This window comes from Aspergillus luchuensis, chromosome 4 (genome assembly GCF_016861625.1).
Source record: "Aspergillus luchuensis IFO 4308 DNA, chromosome 4, nearly complete sequence".
Taxonomy (NCBI): Eukaryota; Fungi; Ascomycota; class Eurotiomycetes; order Eurotiales; family Aspergillaceae; genus Aspergillus; species Aspergillus luchuensis.
Genome location: NC_054852.1, coordinates 169279 through 187952, shown reverse-complemented (window position 1 = coordinate 187952; position 18674 = coordinate 169279). Strand labels below are relative to the sequence as shown.

Sequence of the window (18674 nt, the reverse complement as noted above, 5' to 3'; positions counted from 1 at the left end):
AGCAGAGATTACATTCACCTCCACTCCCTTTGTTTGAACCTTACTTCAGCCATACTAGTCTTGCGTGCATTGAAAATTTTGAACAGCTAATCCTTACATTTAAGTAAACTAGCTACTAGACCACCCCCTCCCCCCGATCAACAATATGCGACTCCCCCAACGCAGCCTTCAACACCAAAACCAACTCATCAATCGAGGCCAAAAACTTCAAATACGAACTAATAGCAACGCAATACCGTCTATAACTCTCATCCCGGACCAATGTCTTACTCAATTCCGCCGTGTGATGATGCTGACTCCATGTCTCATAGCACCGCTTAACCAACGGCGTGGGCAGCCGTTCCGGCAAGGCGGCACCCGCCTTGAGTGCCTGTTCGATGACGCCTAGCACGGCCATGACGTCTCCGACGGTGTAGTCGTGCATGAACCCCACTCTTTCCATTAGTCGTTCTTGTAAATTCAGCGGAAGTGTAGTGGATAGGACGAGAAGACGACCCAAGGCTTGGTTCATGTCTTCGAGGAGGGATCGTGTCCGGGAGAGGGTTTTGCGGTTGAAGGGGCCGAAGCTCATTTCGAAGCGGAGGAGACCGATGGGTGCTTTCAGTGAGAGGAGGGTTTCGGCCATTTCGAGCGTGAGTTTCTCGGCTACGGTGGCGATCGGGTGGTCTGGGTCGGTTCGTGCCCAGTGCGATAGGACTAAAGCGTAGTGATCGGATATTGTTCGTACAGAGTTGGACATGGTCTGGCAGATGTGCCGGGTGGCGGATGGGGGTCGCGGGAAGAGTTGCACGACGGTGGCGGCGACGAAGCCCAGGAGGACGGTGACGAGTCGTTTCCAGAATGCTTCGTAGCCGCGACCTGGCAGGCCGTATTGTTGGATGTGGCCGTCGTCGTAGCTGAAGCCGACGACTAGGACGAATGTCGCGCCGCTCATGATGGCTGCCATGGCTAGGGTCGGTGGGAGGAATATCCGCCACCACATTAGTATCACTGTCATTGCTGCGGTGATTGCTCCTAGTCCGTAGGCATTGCCGGGTCCGTGTCCGGAGCCGATGTACCATGCAACCATGCCTAGAACTCCGCCGACTATGGTGCCGACGAGGCGGGATACTAGTGACAGGGTGAAGTCGGACATGTAGACCAGGAGGGTGGTTTGCGCGGTGATGACCCCCCAGATGCCCTTCTGTCGGTAGAAGAACCCGGCAGTGTGGGGGAGGGAGGAGGGGATCGAAGTTGCGATGGTCACCACGACCATGCGGAGAGCGTACATGCCGCCTGGGTTGAATAACCAGTGGTATATCGATATAATGATCCGTGTGGTGCGAGTGCGCTGTGGTGTGCCATATCCCCGGCTGATTCTTAGTCGACGATCCGCTTCCCGGGTTCGTTCCTCGAGGGCTTCCGGGTCCGTTGCTGTGTTTCCTGGAGCTACTGACATTGGACTGGGAACGTTGCCAGTCCCTATCCAAGTCAAAGCATACTGTAACCGAGAAGGGATCCAAAGTCTGGGTTTGGGACGATTTTCTAACAGCCACAAAATGTGTTCGATGAGCTTCTGGGTTGCTTCGGCCATCGTTAAAATGCGCTCTTCAATGACCATGCCGATGATGATGCCTCGTAGAATATGCACACCGCCCACGTCACCAGCGTTGAAATCACCCTGGTCATCAAAGATCTCTGCGTGACTGGTAATCAGTGCTTCGGTTGTTGCGGTGATACTGGATGCGCGGATTCTACGGAGCGTCTCCAACGCGTCTTTCACTCGCGAAGTCTGCTGGTCCATCTGCGACTGTGAGGGTGCACGGACCCATCGCCGATTGTTAACTATGTTGATGGTCTCAATGCTGATATCTATTGCGTTCGACATTGCTTGTAGAAGTGGCTGAGTGGAGTGCTTGAGTGCCTCAAGTGTCCGTGCACGGATGGCTGTCTCTTCTGCATCCTGAAAGGCGTGTATCAGGTCGTTACTCTGCTGGATCTGATGGTGGCCAATAGTCTGGTTCTTCTTTTCTCGCCAATCGTTGTTGGATTGGGCCACATCATGTTGTGCAAGCTTGGCTTTATTCTCCTCATCGTGTATCCGTGCGATGTGGAAGTTCAGCAAAGACAGCGAGGCGACCAGTGTTTTGCGTAAAGCCCGCTGTAGAGTCTTCAAGTCATCGGCACCCCAATGACCGCGTGACAAGTCGAGAGGAAGAAATGCCAACAGCGGATCGAGAGCCTTAAGCGCACTGATGCCTTTGCTCTTTGTATCGACCAGTTGCTGCAGACTCAATTCTTCACCACTTAGACGCGCTTCAGTACACTTCAGCGGCACCTGTGCCAGGCGAAGCAGCTGCTCCATCTTGGTTAGAACAGCATAAGATGTCGACTGCGGAAAGAAAAGAAGACAACAAGCCGTTCCTAGTCCGATGCCTATAGCACCAGGCTCGATCAAAACCGCGGGTAATAGGGCTGTAAACGATGGCAAAGTCGGCCCAAAAAGCAGAAACAGGTCAGTGATGATGATGCTGAACACCTGGGCCAGAGCAAATTTATTATTTGCGACCCGTAGACGAGACATGGCATAGATGAACACACATGCCATGACATAAAAGACAACAGTCACACGAGCATCTAGCATGAACCCATCGTGGATCAGCTGCTGCGTTACGGCCGGAGCGCTTTGTCCAGTTTGACTAGCCTGCGAAACCACGTCCTGCTGCAATTGCTGAAGACGAGCTTGAGTTTTTGAGGAAGGGCGCGCAGCTAAGGCTGCCTTCATCGTGAGCAGACCCCAAGCCCATCCCAGGCACATCCCAGCCAGAAGTGTCAACGAGGCAAGCAGGTATACGAACAGAATGCCTGCTGGTGGGACTATATATAGTACCAGGGCGCCGAAGAACGTGGCGATGCCAATGCTCTGTAGGGCAGGCCCGATGAAGATCAACAATGTCGCAACCCATGCTGCAGTCCAACAGCGGAAAAGGACCTTTAGATCATGTAAATTGAAATGATCCAACCAGGCTGGTAACGCCCATCGAGTCCGTTCTGCCATGCCGGCAGTTGGGACATGATTTGAGGATTCTCCCCGAGGGGTCATCTTTGGAGAGTCATCGCGTCTGAGATTATATCAAAATTGAAGTTCGAAGGCAAGTCTCGGAAAAGTCAGGGTCAGCTCCATGCCAGATTCCATGGGATGACTGAAGCCTGGTTGCACTGGTCCGATACGACGTCATCTACGGCAAGCATTTCAGTTACCGAATGGTCAACAAAGCCATCTGAGAAATACATATCGCTCGGCGAGATGGGAGACATGTTAGGACAATGCTACTGAAGCCATAAATAATTGCGATGTCTTTTATCTACCATTGATGGTAAAAGTAGTGGTGATCACAGCAAGCTCAAGCAAAAGCACCTGATGACCATTTCGGGATATGTTATCACGTGAGTCCTTGTGGGTGTTTGTATTGTTTGCATTATCAGCAAAGAATGCAAATCGCACAACCAGGAAAGGAAACCCTTCCCGATCCATTCCTCATTCGGCTGAGAATCTTTCTGCGTTTTAATGTTCAAGCATAATTTATGCTAACAAGAAAGACTGTTACTCTGTATCTGATGTTGCGTTGCACCAAGACAGTAATGTTATATTCATAAGGAAATTTAAGGTCTACCCCGCGATTAAAATACAGCAACTCCACAAATCAAATCGTCACCACGCGATCTTCGCAACAGGTCCCCGCGGAAACATGCGCACCAACACCTTCCGCAACTCATCCATGACCAGGACGCCAATCGCCAGACCCAATGGAATGAACCAATATTCCAATGGAATGGAAGCAGTATTGAAAAGTGACTGCAGGCCAGGCACCTCCGTCACAAAAATAGCAATGACCAAGGACACGAGCATAGCCAGAGGCAGCCATGGATTACGGCGTTTAGCGCGAATGGGATCGGCCTGCAGGATGGACATGCGCTTGCTCCGGACGGAGAGTATATTGCCCCATTGCATGATGACCAACGTGACGAAATACACGCTCTGTCCCACATAGTTGAAGTGCGTCAGCTCGGCCTCTGTGTAGCCGTAGAAGCCGTCGGAGTATTTCTCGAATGCGAATACCAGGGCGTGGAAAGGGATGCCGGCTTTCTTGTACATGTACAGGAAGAACATGATATGGGCACAAAAGGCTTCCATAACTCCGACAAATAGGTAGGACTGTCCGTAGATGCGGAGGTTAATGAGGTGGTCGGTTTTGTGGTTGCGAGGCGGAAGGCTGAGCAGGTCGAACTCTTCCTTCTCCATGATGAGCGACAGCGACAAGAACAGATCTGTGAACACACAGATGATGATCATCAGGAAGGAGCTGAGCGGCAACGGTACGCCGAAGAAGACGTTCATGATCACTGGCCAAATCTCAGACCAACTGCCCGCCGGAAGCAGATAAGCGATGACCTTCTGGAGGTTCTGGAAGACCAGCCGGCCCAGGCGGATCGCCTCCACAATGGAATCGAACTTATCCAACAAAACTAGGTCCGCCGCTTCGATGGCAACATCACTGCCTGAGACAATGGCAATTCCAACATCAGCTGCACGCAAGGCGGGAGCATCATTGACACCGTCGCCTGTCACGGCCACCACACTGTCTCGAGACTTAAGCTCCTCGACGATGCGCAGCTTTTGCTCCGGAGTGGTACGGGCAAAGACAATCTCCTCATACTGGCAGATTGAATTCCACTGGTCTTCGTTAAGAGTCGAGATCTGCGACCCTTCCACCAGCAGACTACGTCTCGATCTTCCCTCATCCTTCTCAGCTGGCGCTGCGACTGCGGATGATACCAGGTCCGCGACGGTATCCGGCTCAGCAGTTCCGGTGAAAATACCAATGTCCCGTGCAATTGCCGCAGCAGTCAGACCAAAATCACCGGTCACCATGAAGAAGCGAATGCCAGCGCGTCGACAGGCCGCCACGGTTTCAGGAATCTCCGGACGGGGAGGGTCGATGATACCAAAGATGCCGATAATTGTCAAGTCCTGCACGCCATTGGCTAGCAGCTCATCGTTGAACTGGTTCGTGCCCAGCGCAGCAGTCGGTGCATATTCCCGCTGGCAAAGAACAATGACTCGCTGGGCGCGGCGGGAGAGCTTTTGTTGGAATGCAGTAAACATGTCCTTCGCAGCAGCATCCAGAGGCTTGGCCACACCGTCTTTGGACCAGTACGAAGTACACTTGGGCAGAAGAACATCTGGGGCTCCTTTGACGTAGATGAGGCTGTGGCTCGAGGAGGACGGATTTTGGTGGACAGTAAGCATCCACTTGTTTTTCGAGTTGAAGGGTATTTGATGGGTGCGTCGGTAATTATGAAGGTCGGTCTGTCCATCTGCTCTGAGCATCTCAGCCAAACGTAAAACGGCCGCGTCGGTCGCATTGCCATTTACGACGCGTTCAGGAATTGGCAAGGCCAATGTTTCTTGGTCAAAGAAGGCATCGTTACAGAGCTTGGAGCCTCGCAGGAGGGGCTCAAGAGGTTCTGGAAGGGGAATCGACTTCTGCTGTGCGGCCACCAGATCCTCAACAAAGAACTCCTGGTCCACGAGGCCCACCGACTGCACAAACATCTTATTCTGGGTCAATGTCCCGGTTTTGTCTGAGCAGATCACGTTGACGCAGCCAAGGGTTTCCACTGTCGCCAGTCCCTTGGGCAGGATGTTGTTTGCCTTCATCCTCTTTGCGACGATCATTAAAGTGAGGGCAACGCCGACCGGCATACCCTCGGGGATGAAGGCGACCACGCAGCCCATAACATCGTTCAACATCTCAACAACGCTCATGTATTGTGGGTGGTCAACGCGCAGCCAGCCCACCCAGGTGAAAAGGATGGCTGCCGCTAGGATGACGGTCAGCACCACAATGATCCGTACGAAGCGCGTGATCTCCTTCTGGATGAGCGTTGGCTTCTCCTTCACGTCTGCTGTAATGGACGCCAGGCGACCCATGACGGAGCGACTCCCAGTCAGGACAACAACACCAACAGCATTGCCATTGGTGACACCGGTGCCCATGAAGGCGATATTGCGGGTCTCAAGGAAGTTTTTGTCGGTTGCGTCGGTGGCACCCTCGACTTCATCGGACTCTCCCGTCAGAATGGACCGATCGAATCGAACATCCCCCGAGCTTTTGATGATGCGCATGTCAGCCGGCACCTTGTTGCCAATGGAAATATGGACGACATCTCCCGCAACAAGGTCAGTGGCTGGCAGCTTAATCAAGTTACCTTCGCGGAGAACAAGAGCTTCCGCAGGCAGGAGGCCCAGGATCGATTTCATCACGCGCGATGTCGACCAATCCTGGAAGGCGGAGAACGATGCTTGCAGGATGATGACGATGATGACCAGGATGGCCATGGCCAGGTTTGTCACTGAGGGAGGATTGCTGAGCGGTTTCCAGCATATGAAGAAGATAATCACGCCGATCCAGAGGACCGAGCAGAAGCCACCAAAAACATAGCCAAGGATCTTCTTCACATAATTCTCCCCATGGTGTGCGATGATGTTCTTCCCGTCGCGTTGAAGACGATTAGCTGCCGCGTCAGTACTCAAACCACGGCCTGCGTCGACATTGAACTGCTGGCACAACCGGTCGATGGCAAGTACATGGAAGTCCAGACTTTCGAAATAGTCCTGATCTGGTTTTTTCTCTTCCTTTCCTCGCTCTTTCAGCACATGTTCTGGGGCTGCCTGGGATTCGGAGATTTGAAACGAAAGGGTACGGAACTCGATTGGGATTCCAGCTGCCGTTGGGGACTGGGGAATACTGCGAGTGCTGCGAATGGTATCTCGACTGCGGGAACGTTTGTCGCCAGGGGAGTATATAGACCGAGTGCCGTCATGTACATTGGGACCGTCGAAGGTGATTCGCTGGGATCGGGCAGTGCTTCGCACCTGGTCATTGGGGGTCTCTTTATCGGCTTCCAGGTCCAGGGTGGATGAAGCATCATCTGGCTGGTCCGCAGACACAGCAGCGGTGGGAGTAGTCATGATGATGCAGAACAAAAATGAGACAGATCACTCTTGGATGACACTCTCGATAATGTGCAGTGATGCACTGGGTAGAATTCAATTGTATGATGCGGATGACAGATATGGATTGGCTGGGGATGAAGGGGTGGTGCGGAAAATTCAACAGCATCCTCCTGAGAAGCCCCTCCATCTATTTATCTGCTTCCAGGCCGTCATAGTGAGCTCGAACCAGTCCCAAAAAGTCATGGTAGGGTGGGATGGCAGTCCCTATATCGTGGAGGGAAGCGAGAAAAAAATGTGTCACGGCGTCTGAGGACGGACAGGCAGACGGTTTCAGCTGCCATGAAGGGCAAAGAGGATTGTGTGGACCCCCAAAGCCATACGAGAGATTAACAGTGTCCTGCTGCTAGTGCAGGGAAGCGGCTGTCAGGAACTGGCTCTGGGAAATCCCTCACTGGCCCTGTGGATCCTGGTTGCCTTACCATGGATTGCTCCGGTCAAGCAAAGCTGGCAGACATACTACTATAGCAGGTACTCTCTACCAACATGGGGCTGGTGGCAGTCCAGTAAATTTTGTCATCATTTTCCCTTACAAGACGAGTCACCGAAGTGGGTGCTATCCATCCACAGGTCTTCCTCTCACAGGCCGAACTCGATGACAAAACCTGGTGCTCAGAGCTGTCTGTGCGATTTGCAAATAATCTCGCACGTGGAGAACAGGTGAGACGGTAGTAGATAGCATTGCTGGGTCATGGCTTTGCATCAACGCTGGGATGAGATTCCTATTGCCGATAGACTCTGCTTCATCTGTCGCCGATTGGCCTGCTCCCGGAAATAAGCATCTCCACGTGGGGGCTGGCCTGGCAAGCTGTAGAACTACACATCCACCCTCCCAATCACGGCCCTCATGCCAGGGTGATGTCTGATATCGTTTTTGTTTTTCGTACATCAACATCCAGTAGCGATTCTATCCGCAATCTTATTTGGCTGCTTTCCGCACAACTGGACATTTGTAGCAAGGGTCAAAGGAAGCACCCCGTGTTGCCTTCGCACAAGATGTCAGATTTGCCATCCTGCCAATATACATTGGTCCATCCTGACTTCGCTTGGTGCTGACACCATCACTGCGGGATTTTTGTGGCCCAAAGAAGTGCAGTTCCGGTTATCTCTGGTCTGTAACCTCGTGGGAGAGGGCAAGCCGTGTTCGCGACCGACCGACGGGTGGGAACCAAATGAATCGCTCTGAATAATCCCGCATACTTGTGACCACGCGGGAATGCCCACCAAGTCGGCACCACCTCAAGCTCGACTCGAGTCGACTCGCCCCAGTTCCGTGGCAACAGCAAATTTTCGCTGTTTCTTTGTGTGTGTGTGACAAGCGGACTTTCTTTCTCCGGACTGTGACAAGTCTACAACCCACTACCGGGGGTTGTCCTCAATGAAATTTCCCTTAGGGGCTTTCTATGTGCGTGATTTTGTAGGGCTCGAAAATTTTCGAGTTGCTTGCTCTTGGCTTGTCTCCTATGGGAGGGCGTGCGTCCTCACTTTTGTGTCGATTACCTTTACGTCTCGCGACTGTTGTCCCTCGGGCTTAGTACTCTTACTCCACTGGGATTCATGTTATGATCGAATCTTTTGTCTGTAGCACTCTCTTTGAGTGAGGGTAGCGGTAGCATGATATCAATGGTTCTAGCTTTGTTGCGCTGTTCGTCAGTCCCATCTGGAATGGGATGGCCTGTCCAAGATAACGATACCCCGAGCTATGTGTGTTCCAAAAATGCAAGTGTCTGTGGACTGTTCACCGCGCTGTTCCTCCCCCTTCCTGAAGCTATGAATCCCAAAATCTAATCCATTTTCTAAGGGGTCCTGTCCTTCACAAAGGTAATCTTTCTGGCCAACCAACACCCGAACGTAACACCCACCACCTCGCCCTGTACGTCACGTTGAAATACAACAGTCCAGTTCCCCGGTGCTGGTGCATCTAGGCCTCGTGCGCATACGAGAAACCAAATGTCGTCTCCCAGGTATCGCATGAGCTCAGCGGGCCCGTGGCCGAGGAATCCCTTGAACGATCCGTACAGCATACCACCGGCTCCGCTGCATAGAAAGATGGAGTCCATTTCCGTACAATGGTATCGGCCGACATAGTCGCCCTTGGGCGCCTGTTGACCAGCAATAATCCGTTTCGCCTGGATATTACGGTTTTCGTATTTACGGTGGATTATGAGGATATCGGAACACAGCGTAGCAGTTGCCAGGTCCGACTGTGCTTCAAATTCCTCAGTGAGCTTCAGTGTCTCATCATCACCCGTATACGTAACGATGACTTCTCCTGGTCCCCCAAGGCGAACTTCAACCACCAATTGTGCGTCCGGATCAAAGTAAATTCCCGCCCAGTTTGGGGCCGGCATGGAAGGCAGCCCATGCTGTGTAGGGAGACTAAGAGCTTGCTGAAGGATATGCCCAGCTACCTCTGCGGCATCTATTTCGTGATTCAGCATAGCCACAACGGCAACTCGTTCTGTTGGTGCTTGGGTCCGGTGCAGGCGATATCCACGAATGGCCCCGCCATGGCCGATTGTCGCAGTCTGCCCATACTTTATATGTTCCAAGCCATATCCATACCCAGCTGGTGTACCGTCATCGAATAACGGCTCTTTCGCGATCTCTCGATACACACTCTCCTGATCGGCCCATGCCTTGTCCAGATAACATTCGTACGCGATCATATCCTCCAGGCTGGCCACGACGCCGGCGTCACCGGACCATTGAGTTCGGTTGACGGCCGGTATATAGCCAAAAGATTCATTGCCTTCGTACCCGACGCATGGCAGAGGCAACTCGGCGTTGTCTGCGCAGAGGGTTGCAGTTTTCATCCCAGCAGGCAAAAAGAGTCGTTCCGAGAGCAGTTCGCCGAGAGATGTTCCACTAACGTGCTCGACAATGCGAGCAAGGATATGAAAGTTGAGGTTACAGTAGGAGAATTGTGTGCCTGGTTGGAAATGGAGGGACTTAGTCCGGTCAAGCGCTTTCTTGGCGTCTTCCGCGAGAGTGAACCCCCCTTCCGGTTGTGTGCCCCAGAACATCGACATGGCCCAATAGTCTCGGATGCCCGATTGATTGTTACAGAGGTGGTCGATTCGGAGACCGTTGTTGTCGATGAGCTCGGGAGAGACCAACTGGCGAAAAGCATCCGACAGTTGCTGAGGTATATCGCCTCGCTCCACCATGGCTGGTGTGGGGTTGCGCTCCAGACCCTTGAGGATCAAACACAACATCTGCTTCGTAATCGAGCAGATTGGCATCAGTGTTGAAGCAGTCATGGGGATCCGTTTTCGCAAATCCGCATAACCCCAGGTATACTTTCCAGCCAGTTCACCATCCTTGATGATGGCGACCGCTCCACCAGGGCCTCGATAACGCGAAGGGACTGCTTCAAGTATAGCTTGCATATTCAGGCACGTCACTAAAATCCAGGTTCAGTATGGAAATGATAGAATGCAGTGGTAAGAAGAGCTTACTTGTAAAGGTTATGGTAAATCACACCACGCAGCTTGGAATCCGCAAAGCAGTAACCATACAGGTAGTTGTTGAGATCAAGTGCCTGCTCCTTAAGAGATGGACCAGAAGGGTATCGGGCACCCGTTCGGGAAACCGCCGGCTCTGGCCGCACTGCGCCCTTACCCAAACCGGCATGGCTATGCGGTTAGTCGTCTACTTAGCGATAAGAGAATCTTGGAGTGCAATTATGGCCAATCTTGGAAGGCAATCGAAATTCGTAAATACTCAATAACAAGCTAGCATGGAAAGGTTATCGTGTCTTCTAGAGGGCTGTAGCCGAAGAGCCCTGTCAAAACCATTCACTGTCTGGGGAGAACGCACCATTGATCTACGACCGTCTGAAGATAGTTAACATACTCGCCGCTCAAGGATGAAGGATGCGTACAGAAATCAGGAAACTATATTAATAGCAGCCAGGATGATGAAACAGCGGCGTCCACCTCACCATCGTACTCGTGGTTCCACTGGGGCTCTGAGACATGAATAAACCACCAACAGCAGAACATCCCACCAAGCCTGTGTTGCTAGAAACATCAGTGCCCAGCTGGGCTGCTTCGAGCCGGTGAGCAGATATTTGTACCCTAGCCAAACCCCTATATGAGCCCCCGCTAGAACCAACTTTCCCACGGTGGAAGCCCCGATGACGACTTTTCGTTGCATTCTTGGCCCGCCGGCTCCATCATATAGGATGAACAGTAAATATCCGACCCAGAAGCCGAGCGAAATGGTAAGGCACAGCGATGCGAAATATGGGAGTAACGAAGGCGGCTCTGCTGGGGACTTGATGAAGTTGTTTAGACATTTTCATATCAATGGGGCGACAAACATACCAGCTCTGGGGGAGGTACATAGCTTCGGTAAGCCCAGACGGTGGAGATGATCGCCGTTGTCATGAATGTGAGCCCACTCAAGGTTTGGATGACGGGAGCCGCTGGAATGACGAGGGAGGTCCGTCGACGGGCAGAATGGCGCCTGACATGGGGACTGGCATCATGCTGAGTAGCAGAGGCATAAGATGGTAAGAGGGGCTCTGTTGACATGGCTGCTATCCGGACCGTTGGCCCGTCCGCATATAGTAAATAGAGCGGACGCTTGAGGAGCCGTGGATTCTCAGAAAGAGTGGGGGAGACCAAGTGGAGATGCCCAGCAGCTGGCGATCACATCACATGATGGGCTAGTGTTTGTTGTGTTTGCTGAACACCAGCCGTTGTATTTACATCAGGCATTATTTCGAGTAGTACATAACTAATTGTACTCTGTACAAGTGAAGTATATACCTCCTTACTCCCGGTCGTGGCTGACTTTACTCAACCACCATCCCAATTCCACTCCTAATCTCCCCTCCTGATCATACATGACGAGATGACCGGCTCCTTCGATGAGCACCACCTCTCTGGCATTCAACTTCGTTCTCAGTCTCTCTGCCGTCTCCACCGGGATCCATTGGTCTTCTGTCCCCCAGATAATTCTGACTGGCATCACCTGGCCCACTTCGGAGTATCTCCCCTCGACTGCCTCTGTACTGCGACTGTTGGCTTGCGCCATTTGTCTAATGAAGCCTTTCCGGCCTTCCTCGTTGATGATCCACGGGCGCTTCAACATGTCCATCGTTTCCTTGCTCAACTCTGTAAATGCTGCATTCCGGATATATGCCTCGACCATTCCTTCGAACATCGGACCGGTCAAACTGGTAAAGGCCTCTTCATTTTCCGCCACTGATTTGAACAAAGGTTGCCCGAATGGCCCCAAAGCAACCACATTGATCAGACACAAACTGGCAAATGCGCAAGAATGGATAAGGTGCGCCCGTAAACTCATCAGTCCCCCATGATCGTGTGCGACAACATGTGCCTTATCATAAACCCGAGGCCAATCCTTGGACCAGGTTTTGTAAAGAGCAGCAAACACTTCCGACTGCTGAGCGAGGTCTCCATCTAGGGCGACTTCGTTACTGATTAGTGCCTCTTTCCCTGAGAGAGGGATACCCAGTGGACTATCGCCAAACCCCGGGTTGTCAAAGAGATAGACATGGAAATATCTAGCCAGGGAACGAGCAAAGACATGCCAAACCCGCGAAGACCACGGGGTGCCATGCACGAAGATCAAAGGTGGCCCGGAAGCATCACCTAATGCGGTCCAACGCACAGCGTATTCGTGAGTAGTGGAATGGTAGTGAAATGTTTGGGTAAGTGGGATGTCAGCAGCGACAGCAGTGTCCATATTGCTGCAATATAGACTCTAATACTGTAGATTGTGGTTGTGATGATATTCTCCAAATCAGCCCCCCACCTATGGAGATGTCAACCCCGCTTCGACGCAATGCGACCGAGTGAGCTTAGCTCCATTTGTCATCCTTGTCTGTCCCGCACCCCCACATCTTCTGGGAGTCATCGCATTTCTCAAAAAACTTCCCTTCCCAACTTAGTTTCCTGGCCTGGGACTTCGTTGTCGCTATTGCTATTTAAAATGTCAACATCAATTGAAAGCGACCGCGCTGCCTACCTTCTCGACGCGCAAAACAAAGCGGTGCAACTATTTGAGGAAATCGAACGAGACCTGATTCGACCGGGCGTGAGTGAAAAGACACTCAGCACTGAGATCCACGAGCTGGGAGCTAAACGCCATGGAGTCCGTACTCACTGGCATAAACGAGTGGTTCGCAGTGGACCAAACACCCTGAGTCCCTTTGCCGAGAACCCGCCCGATCGCATCATTCAGCCCGACGATATCCTGGTGGTGGACCTCGGCCCAGTCTTCGAAGAATGGGAAGCGGACTTCGGGCGCACATATGTTTTGGGAGATGACCCGGCGAAGCTGAAACTACGCGATGCGCTGGACCCCATATGGCACACGGTCAAGCGACGGTTTCGAGAGAACCCAGATATGACGGCGGAAGAATTGTACGCCATCGCCTGCCAGGAGGTTCAACAAGCGGGATGGGATTTCGGTGCTCCCATCGCAGGTCACCTGGTGGGTTCTTTTCCGCATGAGAGAATTCCGAATGATAAAATCAGTTTGTATATCGCACAAGGGAATGGGGATAAGATGATGGTTCCCGGTCGCGATGGGCACATGCGGCACTGGATCCTGGAGATCCACATTCACGATCGGGCGCGCGGATTCGGGGGGTTCTGCGAGCAGTTATTGACGGTGGATTGATGCGATGTGCTGGTAGCGCCTATCATGCGGAGAAAACTTCAGCAAACAGGTCACGGAGGCTTTGGAGGGCAAATGCCGTGATTATGGGGTCTTTCACACCATTAAGCAAGAATTAGAGGATATAGAAACCAGGGTATAGAAGATTAGAGATATCAGGACTTCTGATCGCATTTATGTATTCCGTCTTATTTAAATTGCATTGTTACTAATGATGGTAATCTTATTCAATCCATATCCCTCCCCCTCATGAACTGAAAAGGGTAGTGATATATTTTTCTTAGGTTGTGCATCATGATCGATCGATCGGCAACTCGTCGTTCTATATACTAATTATCTTTCATTCACACAATTGATTACTATGTCCGCTGACAGACTTCTCAAGAGAATATTTCACATGCAACACCAGGGAATGTGGGCGGAATCCACAACCCCAAGTTGCCAAGGTGTCTAGACATCCGCCCAGGTGCCAAGGGTGGATAGATTTCCGCCGGGCACCCAATCTCCGCCATCGATGCTCCCCAGTCCCCAGTCCTGCCCAGGATCATATGCACTCGGATTTGGTAATAGTACCTGGACAGCTGTGAAGATGCCCTATCTATTTATAATTACCTTTCGTCTTCTCCTGGGCCAGATTGGCATTGGCTAACATTTTCCAAGCAGACTTTCTTGGCCAGATTACTGTTGGTAATGTGTGCTCACCTTCCTTTTTCTGGGTTGTTTGACCAGATCTTGCTCATCCTTCACACTACCATGATTGCCTGCAAAAAGTGGTGTCCACCTCGAATGGATTAATTCGATTAGGAGTAAAATCCGTGCGGCGAGGCACCGACTACACGTCAAAATTCGTACTCAATGTCCATTAGCCAAATCTGCATTTTGGGATTCTGGAGGCTTGGCAGAGTTTATTCTGTTGGGTCACCCAAAGTACAGCAGCCGAGTTCTGCGGAGCGGGATGCTGGCACAGTCTCGGCGCCAATGCCTGCCCCTCCTGTTAAACTTTCCGCCAACCCTACGGGGCAATAGATGAATTTACTGGGGAGCTGGGGGCAAGGATGAGTCTGGGGCACCCAGATCCAGAGACTTACACGAGGTCGTTCCCAATCTCTTAAATAGCCTCTTCCCCGCGCGGAAGGGTATCCCGCTGAGCTTTGCCATACGCACTTGATCCGTGTAACCTGCTGAGTACAGCATACCTGCCATCTCTAATGCCAGCCGAGAAGCAACATTCCACTTCCGACCGGGGCCCCGGGGCCATCCCAGGTCCATTGAGTGGACCAGCCCACGCTCTGACTTATGAGACTGTCATCAAGGAATTGGGTACAGCTCTCGACGATGGCTTGTCTCCGGAAGAAGCTCGTCGTCGTCTGGACCAGTACGGCCCCAATAAGCTGGATGAAGGCGAAAGTGTTTCCATTGCAAAGATCCTCCTTCGCCAGGTGGCGAACGCCATGATGCTAGTTAAGCGGCCCACTCTCCATTTTGTGGCATGAAATACGTCTGAGATTCCGATATCTGATCCAATTCTTTGCTGCAGGTGTTGATTCTGGCCATGGCGGTCAGTTTCGGGATTCAGTCGTGGATCGAGGGTGGTGTGATCTGTGCTGTCATTGTCCTCAATATCGTCGTCGGGTTCTTTCAAGAGTACGCCGCGGAAAAGACTATGGAATCGCTTCACTCACTCTCGTCGCCGACCGGTACAGTCTCACGAGGGGGGCAGACCTTTTCGATTCCATCGCAGGAGATTGTTCCGGGTGACATGGTGGAGTTGAGGACTGGAGATACTGTTCCCGCGGATATACGGTTGGTCTTCTTTCATTATGTGAGATAGCCTGGACTGCAACGATACTAATTCGTCTCTGAACAGCCTAGTTGAAGCCGTCAATTTCGAGACCGATGAGGCCCTCCTGACTGGCGAATCACTCCCTGTTCAGAAAGAATGTGATTCCACTTTCAAGGAAGATACAGGCCCGGGCGACCGTCTTAACATCGCGTACAGCTCGAGCACCGTTACCCGCGGCCGTGCTCGTGGTGTGGTCATTGGCACAGGCATGTCCACTGAGATTGGTTCTATCGCCCTCGCCTTGCGCAATAGCAACACCAAACGTCGTCCCGTCAAGCGTGGCCCTGACGGAGAAACCAAGAAACGCTGGTATCTCGAGGCATGGACTCTCACGGGAACGGATGCCGTCGGTCGCTTCCTTGGCGTCAATATCGGGACGCCCCTGCAAAGGAAGTTGTCGAAGCTAGCTTGTTTGTTGTTTGGTGTCGCTGTTGTGTTTGCCATTGTTTGCATGGCCGCAAACTATTTCAGCAGTAACAACGAAGTCATCATGTACGCGGTTGCGACCGGTATCAGTATGATTCCGGCGTGCTTGGTGGTTGTACTCACCATCACCATGGCAGTCGGCACCAAGCGTATGGTGGAGCGGAATGTCATCGTTCGCAAACTCGACTCGCTGGAGGCCCTCGGTGCTGTTACTGATATCTGCTCGGATAAGACTGGTACGTTGACTCAGGGGAAGATGGTTGTCAAAAAGGCATGGATCCCATCTCGTGGAACATATTCTGTTGGCGCATCCAACGAGCCATTCAACCCTACCATTGGCGATTTGAGCTTTGCGCCCGTATCTCCTTTACAATTTGGTGAAGAGGATGAAGGTCTTCCGGGAGCGAATATTGAAGATCTAGTCTCAGACAACCAGCAACTGCAGGATTTTCTCAATGTCGCATCGATGGCGAACCTTTCTCACGTCTTTGAATCCGAGAACGGTGAATGGAACGCACGAGGCGAACCCACGGAGATTGCCATTCAGGTGTTCGCATCCAGATTCAATTGGAACCGTGACCGTTGGATCAAAGGACAAGGCGCGTTGTGGCATCAGAAGGCTGAATTTCCCTTTGATTCTACAGTAAAGAAAATGTCAGTCATTTTCAGCAAAATCGGATCAAAGGATGATCAAGACAACGCCACCATGGTCTTCACCAAAGGCGCTGTTGAGAGGATTGTCGACTCATGCACGTCCGTCGTTTGGGATCAAGGTTCCTCCACACCGGTGCCTCTGACCAACGAACATCGCAACTTGATCTTCCAAAATATGGAGGAGCTGGCCAAGCTCGGACTGCGAGTACTAGCACTAGCTCAACGTCCGTACACTGAACAGGCACGAGTACTAGAGGGCTCCGACCTGGAACGTGATACTATTGAGAAGGACTTGTGTTTTCTAGGCCTGATCGGGTTGTACGATCCTCCACGACCCGAGACGGCCGGCTCAATCCAGGCCTGCTATCGCGCCGGTATAGTCGTCCACATGGTCACTGGCGATCATCCAGGTACTGCAAAAGCAATCGCTCAACAAGTGGGGATCCTTCCTTCTGATTTCAGCACCGTAGCTGCGGACGTGGCGGACGCGATGGTTATGACAGCAGGTCAGTTCGACAAGCTTTCAGATGAGCAGATTGACGCGTTGCCGACTCTTCCTCTGGTCATTGCTCGCTGCGCACCTCAGACCAAGGTGCGCATGATCAGTGCTCTCCATCGCCGCAATCGTTTCGCAGCCATGACCGGCGATGGTGTGAATGACTCGCCCTCACTTAAACATGCCGACGTAGGTATCGCCATGGGACAAGCGGGATCGGACGTGGCCAAAGATGCGTCGGACATCATTCTCACAGATGACAACTTTGCCTCTATCCTCAACGCCGTTGAAGAAGGTCGTCGTATCTTTGACAATATCCAGAAATTTGTGTTGCACTTGCTGGCTGAAAACATCGCTCAAGCCTGTACCCTTCTCATCGGACTGGCGTTCAAGGATGCCGATAATCAATCTGTCTTCCCCTTGGCTCCTGTTGAAATTCTCTGGATCATTATGATCACTTCAGGTATGCCCGATATGGGCCTGGGAATGGAGGTAGCCGCCCCTGATATTATGGACCGTCCTCCTCAGAGCAAGCAAGGTATCTTCACGTGGGAAGTGATTATCGACATTCTAGTGTATGGTATTTGGACCGCGGCGCTGTGTCTGGCAGCATTCTCTGTCCGCATGTGGGGATTCGGTGACGGCAATCTAGCCCGTGGGTGCAACCAGGAGTGGTCGGACCAGATCCAAGATTGTGAACTGGTTTTCAAAGCCCGTGCTACGACGTTCGTTTGTTTGACGTGGTTCGCGCTCTTCCTGGCGTGGGAGATGATCGATATGCGACGGTCATTCTTCCGCATGCAGCCTGAATCCAAGAGGTACTTCACTCAGTGGATGTATGATGTTTGGCGGAACAAGTTTCTCTTCTGGTCTATCATGGCTGGGTGGATCACCATGTTCCCCATTCTTTATATCCCTCGACTGAACGACGTCGTGTTCAAGCACAAACCCATCACATGGGAGTGGGGTATTGTGGGTGTCGAGGCGGTTCTTTTCTTTATGGGTGTTGAATCATGGAAGTGGGCCAAACGAGTCTTCTTTCGTCGCAGAGACCGTAAGAACTTGACGTTGGGCTCGATGGGAAACATGCCGGAGCAACCCTAACGAGTGCTCTCCCCGGCCAAATATTCACTTGGTCGGGGAGTGAACTGGAATTGCTCCTGGGTATATCCTATGGAGCTTACACGCTGCAGACTGCAGAGCTGTTATTACCTACGGTGGAGGAACGGGGTAAGTATAGATGGTATAGCGATAGGCCTCTGCACCCAGCAGATGGTATACCCTAAAACGCTAGTTAGGAAGCATGATGGCATTGGTAAGAGATTGGTTATAGTTTCTTGGGGTGGGTATATCAAAGCATTCAGAACGAACTCCGGGTCAATATTAGGATAGTTCTTTAGAATAGAAAAGTTGACATTCAACCACACTGATATCTACAGTGGTACAAAGTAAAGCATCCTGCGATAAGCGGGGAAGCCCGTGATAAGAGCGATCGGCCATCCCCGCATTCCATCCCTGCCGTAACACCAGCTTCATTATTC

At 51.9% G+C, this 18674-nt stretch overlaps 7 protein-coding genes across 7 annotated transcripts; 2 read left to right on the top strand and 5 right to left on the bottom strand.

Annotated features, from left to right (window-relative positions):
* Positions 1-115: 115 nt before the first annotated feature.
* Positions 116-3082, bottom strand: AKAW2_40073S (uncharacterized protein; the record flags this gene model as incomplete). Its single annotated transcript, XM_041688364.1, has 1 exon — positions 116-3082. One exon carries the CDS (start codon positions 3080-3082, stop codon positions 116-118), a length of 2967 nt encoding a protein of 988 aa, XP_041542156.1.
* Positions 3083-3691: 609 nt separating this feature from the next.
* AKAW2_40072S (cation-translocating P-type ATPase) lies at positions 3692-7015 on the bottom strand (the record flags this gene model as incomplete). The annotated part of the gene is made up of 1 exon (XM_041688363.1): positions 3692-7015. One exon carries the CDS (start codon positions 7013-7015, stop codon positions 3692-3694), a length of 3324 nt encoding a protein of 1107 aa, XP_041542155.1.
* Positions 7016-8853: 1838 nt separating this feature from the next.
* AKAW2_40071S (uncharacterized protein) lies at positions 8854-10693 on the bottom strand (the record flags this gene model as incomplete). The annotated part of the gene is made up of 3 exons (XM_041688362.1): positions 8854-10427; positions 10544-10550; positions 10688-10693. The coding sequence occupies 3 exons, from the start codon at positions 10691-10693 to the stop codon at positions 8854-8856; spliced, it is 1587 nt and encodes a 528-aa protein (XP_041542154.1).
* Positions 10694-10999: 306 nt separating this feature from the next.
* Positions 11000-11598, bottom strand: AKAW2_40070S (uncharacterized protein; the record flags this gene model as incomplete). The annotated part of the gene is made up of 2 exons (XM_041688361.1): positions 11000-11338; positions 11389-11598. The coding sequence occupies 2 exons, from the start codon at positions 11596-11598 to the stop codon at positions 11000-11002; spliced, it is 549 nt and encodes a 182-aa protein (XP_041542153.1).
* Positions 11599-11839: 241 nt separating this feature from the next.
* AKAW2_40069S (alpha/beta fold hydrolase) lies at positions 11840-12778 on the bottom strand (the record flags this gene model as incomplete). Its single annotated transcript, XM_041688360.1, has 1 exon — positions 11840-12778. The coding sequence occupies one exon, from the start codon at positions 12776-12778 to the stop codon at positions 11840-11842; it is 939 nt and encodes a 312-aa protein (XP_041542152.1).
* A 246-nt stretch (positions 12779-13024) lies between these two features.
* Positions 13025-13717, top strand: AKAW2_40068A (M24 family metallopeptidase; the record flags this gene model as incomplete). The annotated part of the gene is made up of 1 exon (XM_041688359.1): positions 13025-13717. The coding sequence occupies one exon, from the start codon at positions 13025-13027 to the stop codon at positions 13715-13717; it is 693 nt and encodes a 230-aa protein (XP_041542151.1).
* Positions 13718-14922: 1205 nt separating this feature from the next.
* Positions 14923-18237, top strand: AKAW2_40067A (cation-translocating P-type ATPase; the record flags this gene model as incomplete). Its single annotated transcript, XM_041688358.1, has 3 exons — positions 14923-15174; positions 15252-15517; positions 15582-18237. 3 exons carry the CDS (start codon positions 14923-14925, stop codon positions 18235-18237), a joined length of 3174 nt encoding a protein of 1057 aa, XP_041542150.1.
* Positions 18238-18674: the final 437 nt, after the last annotated feature.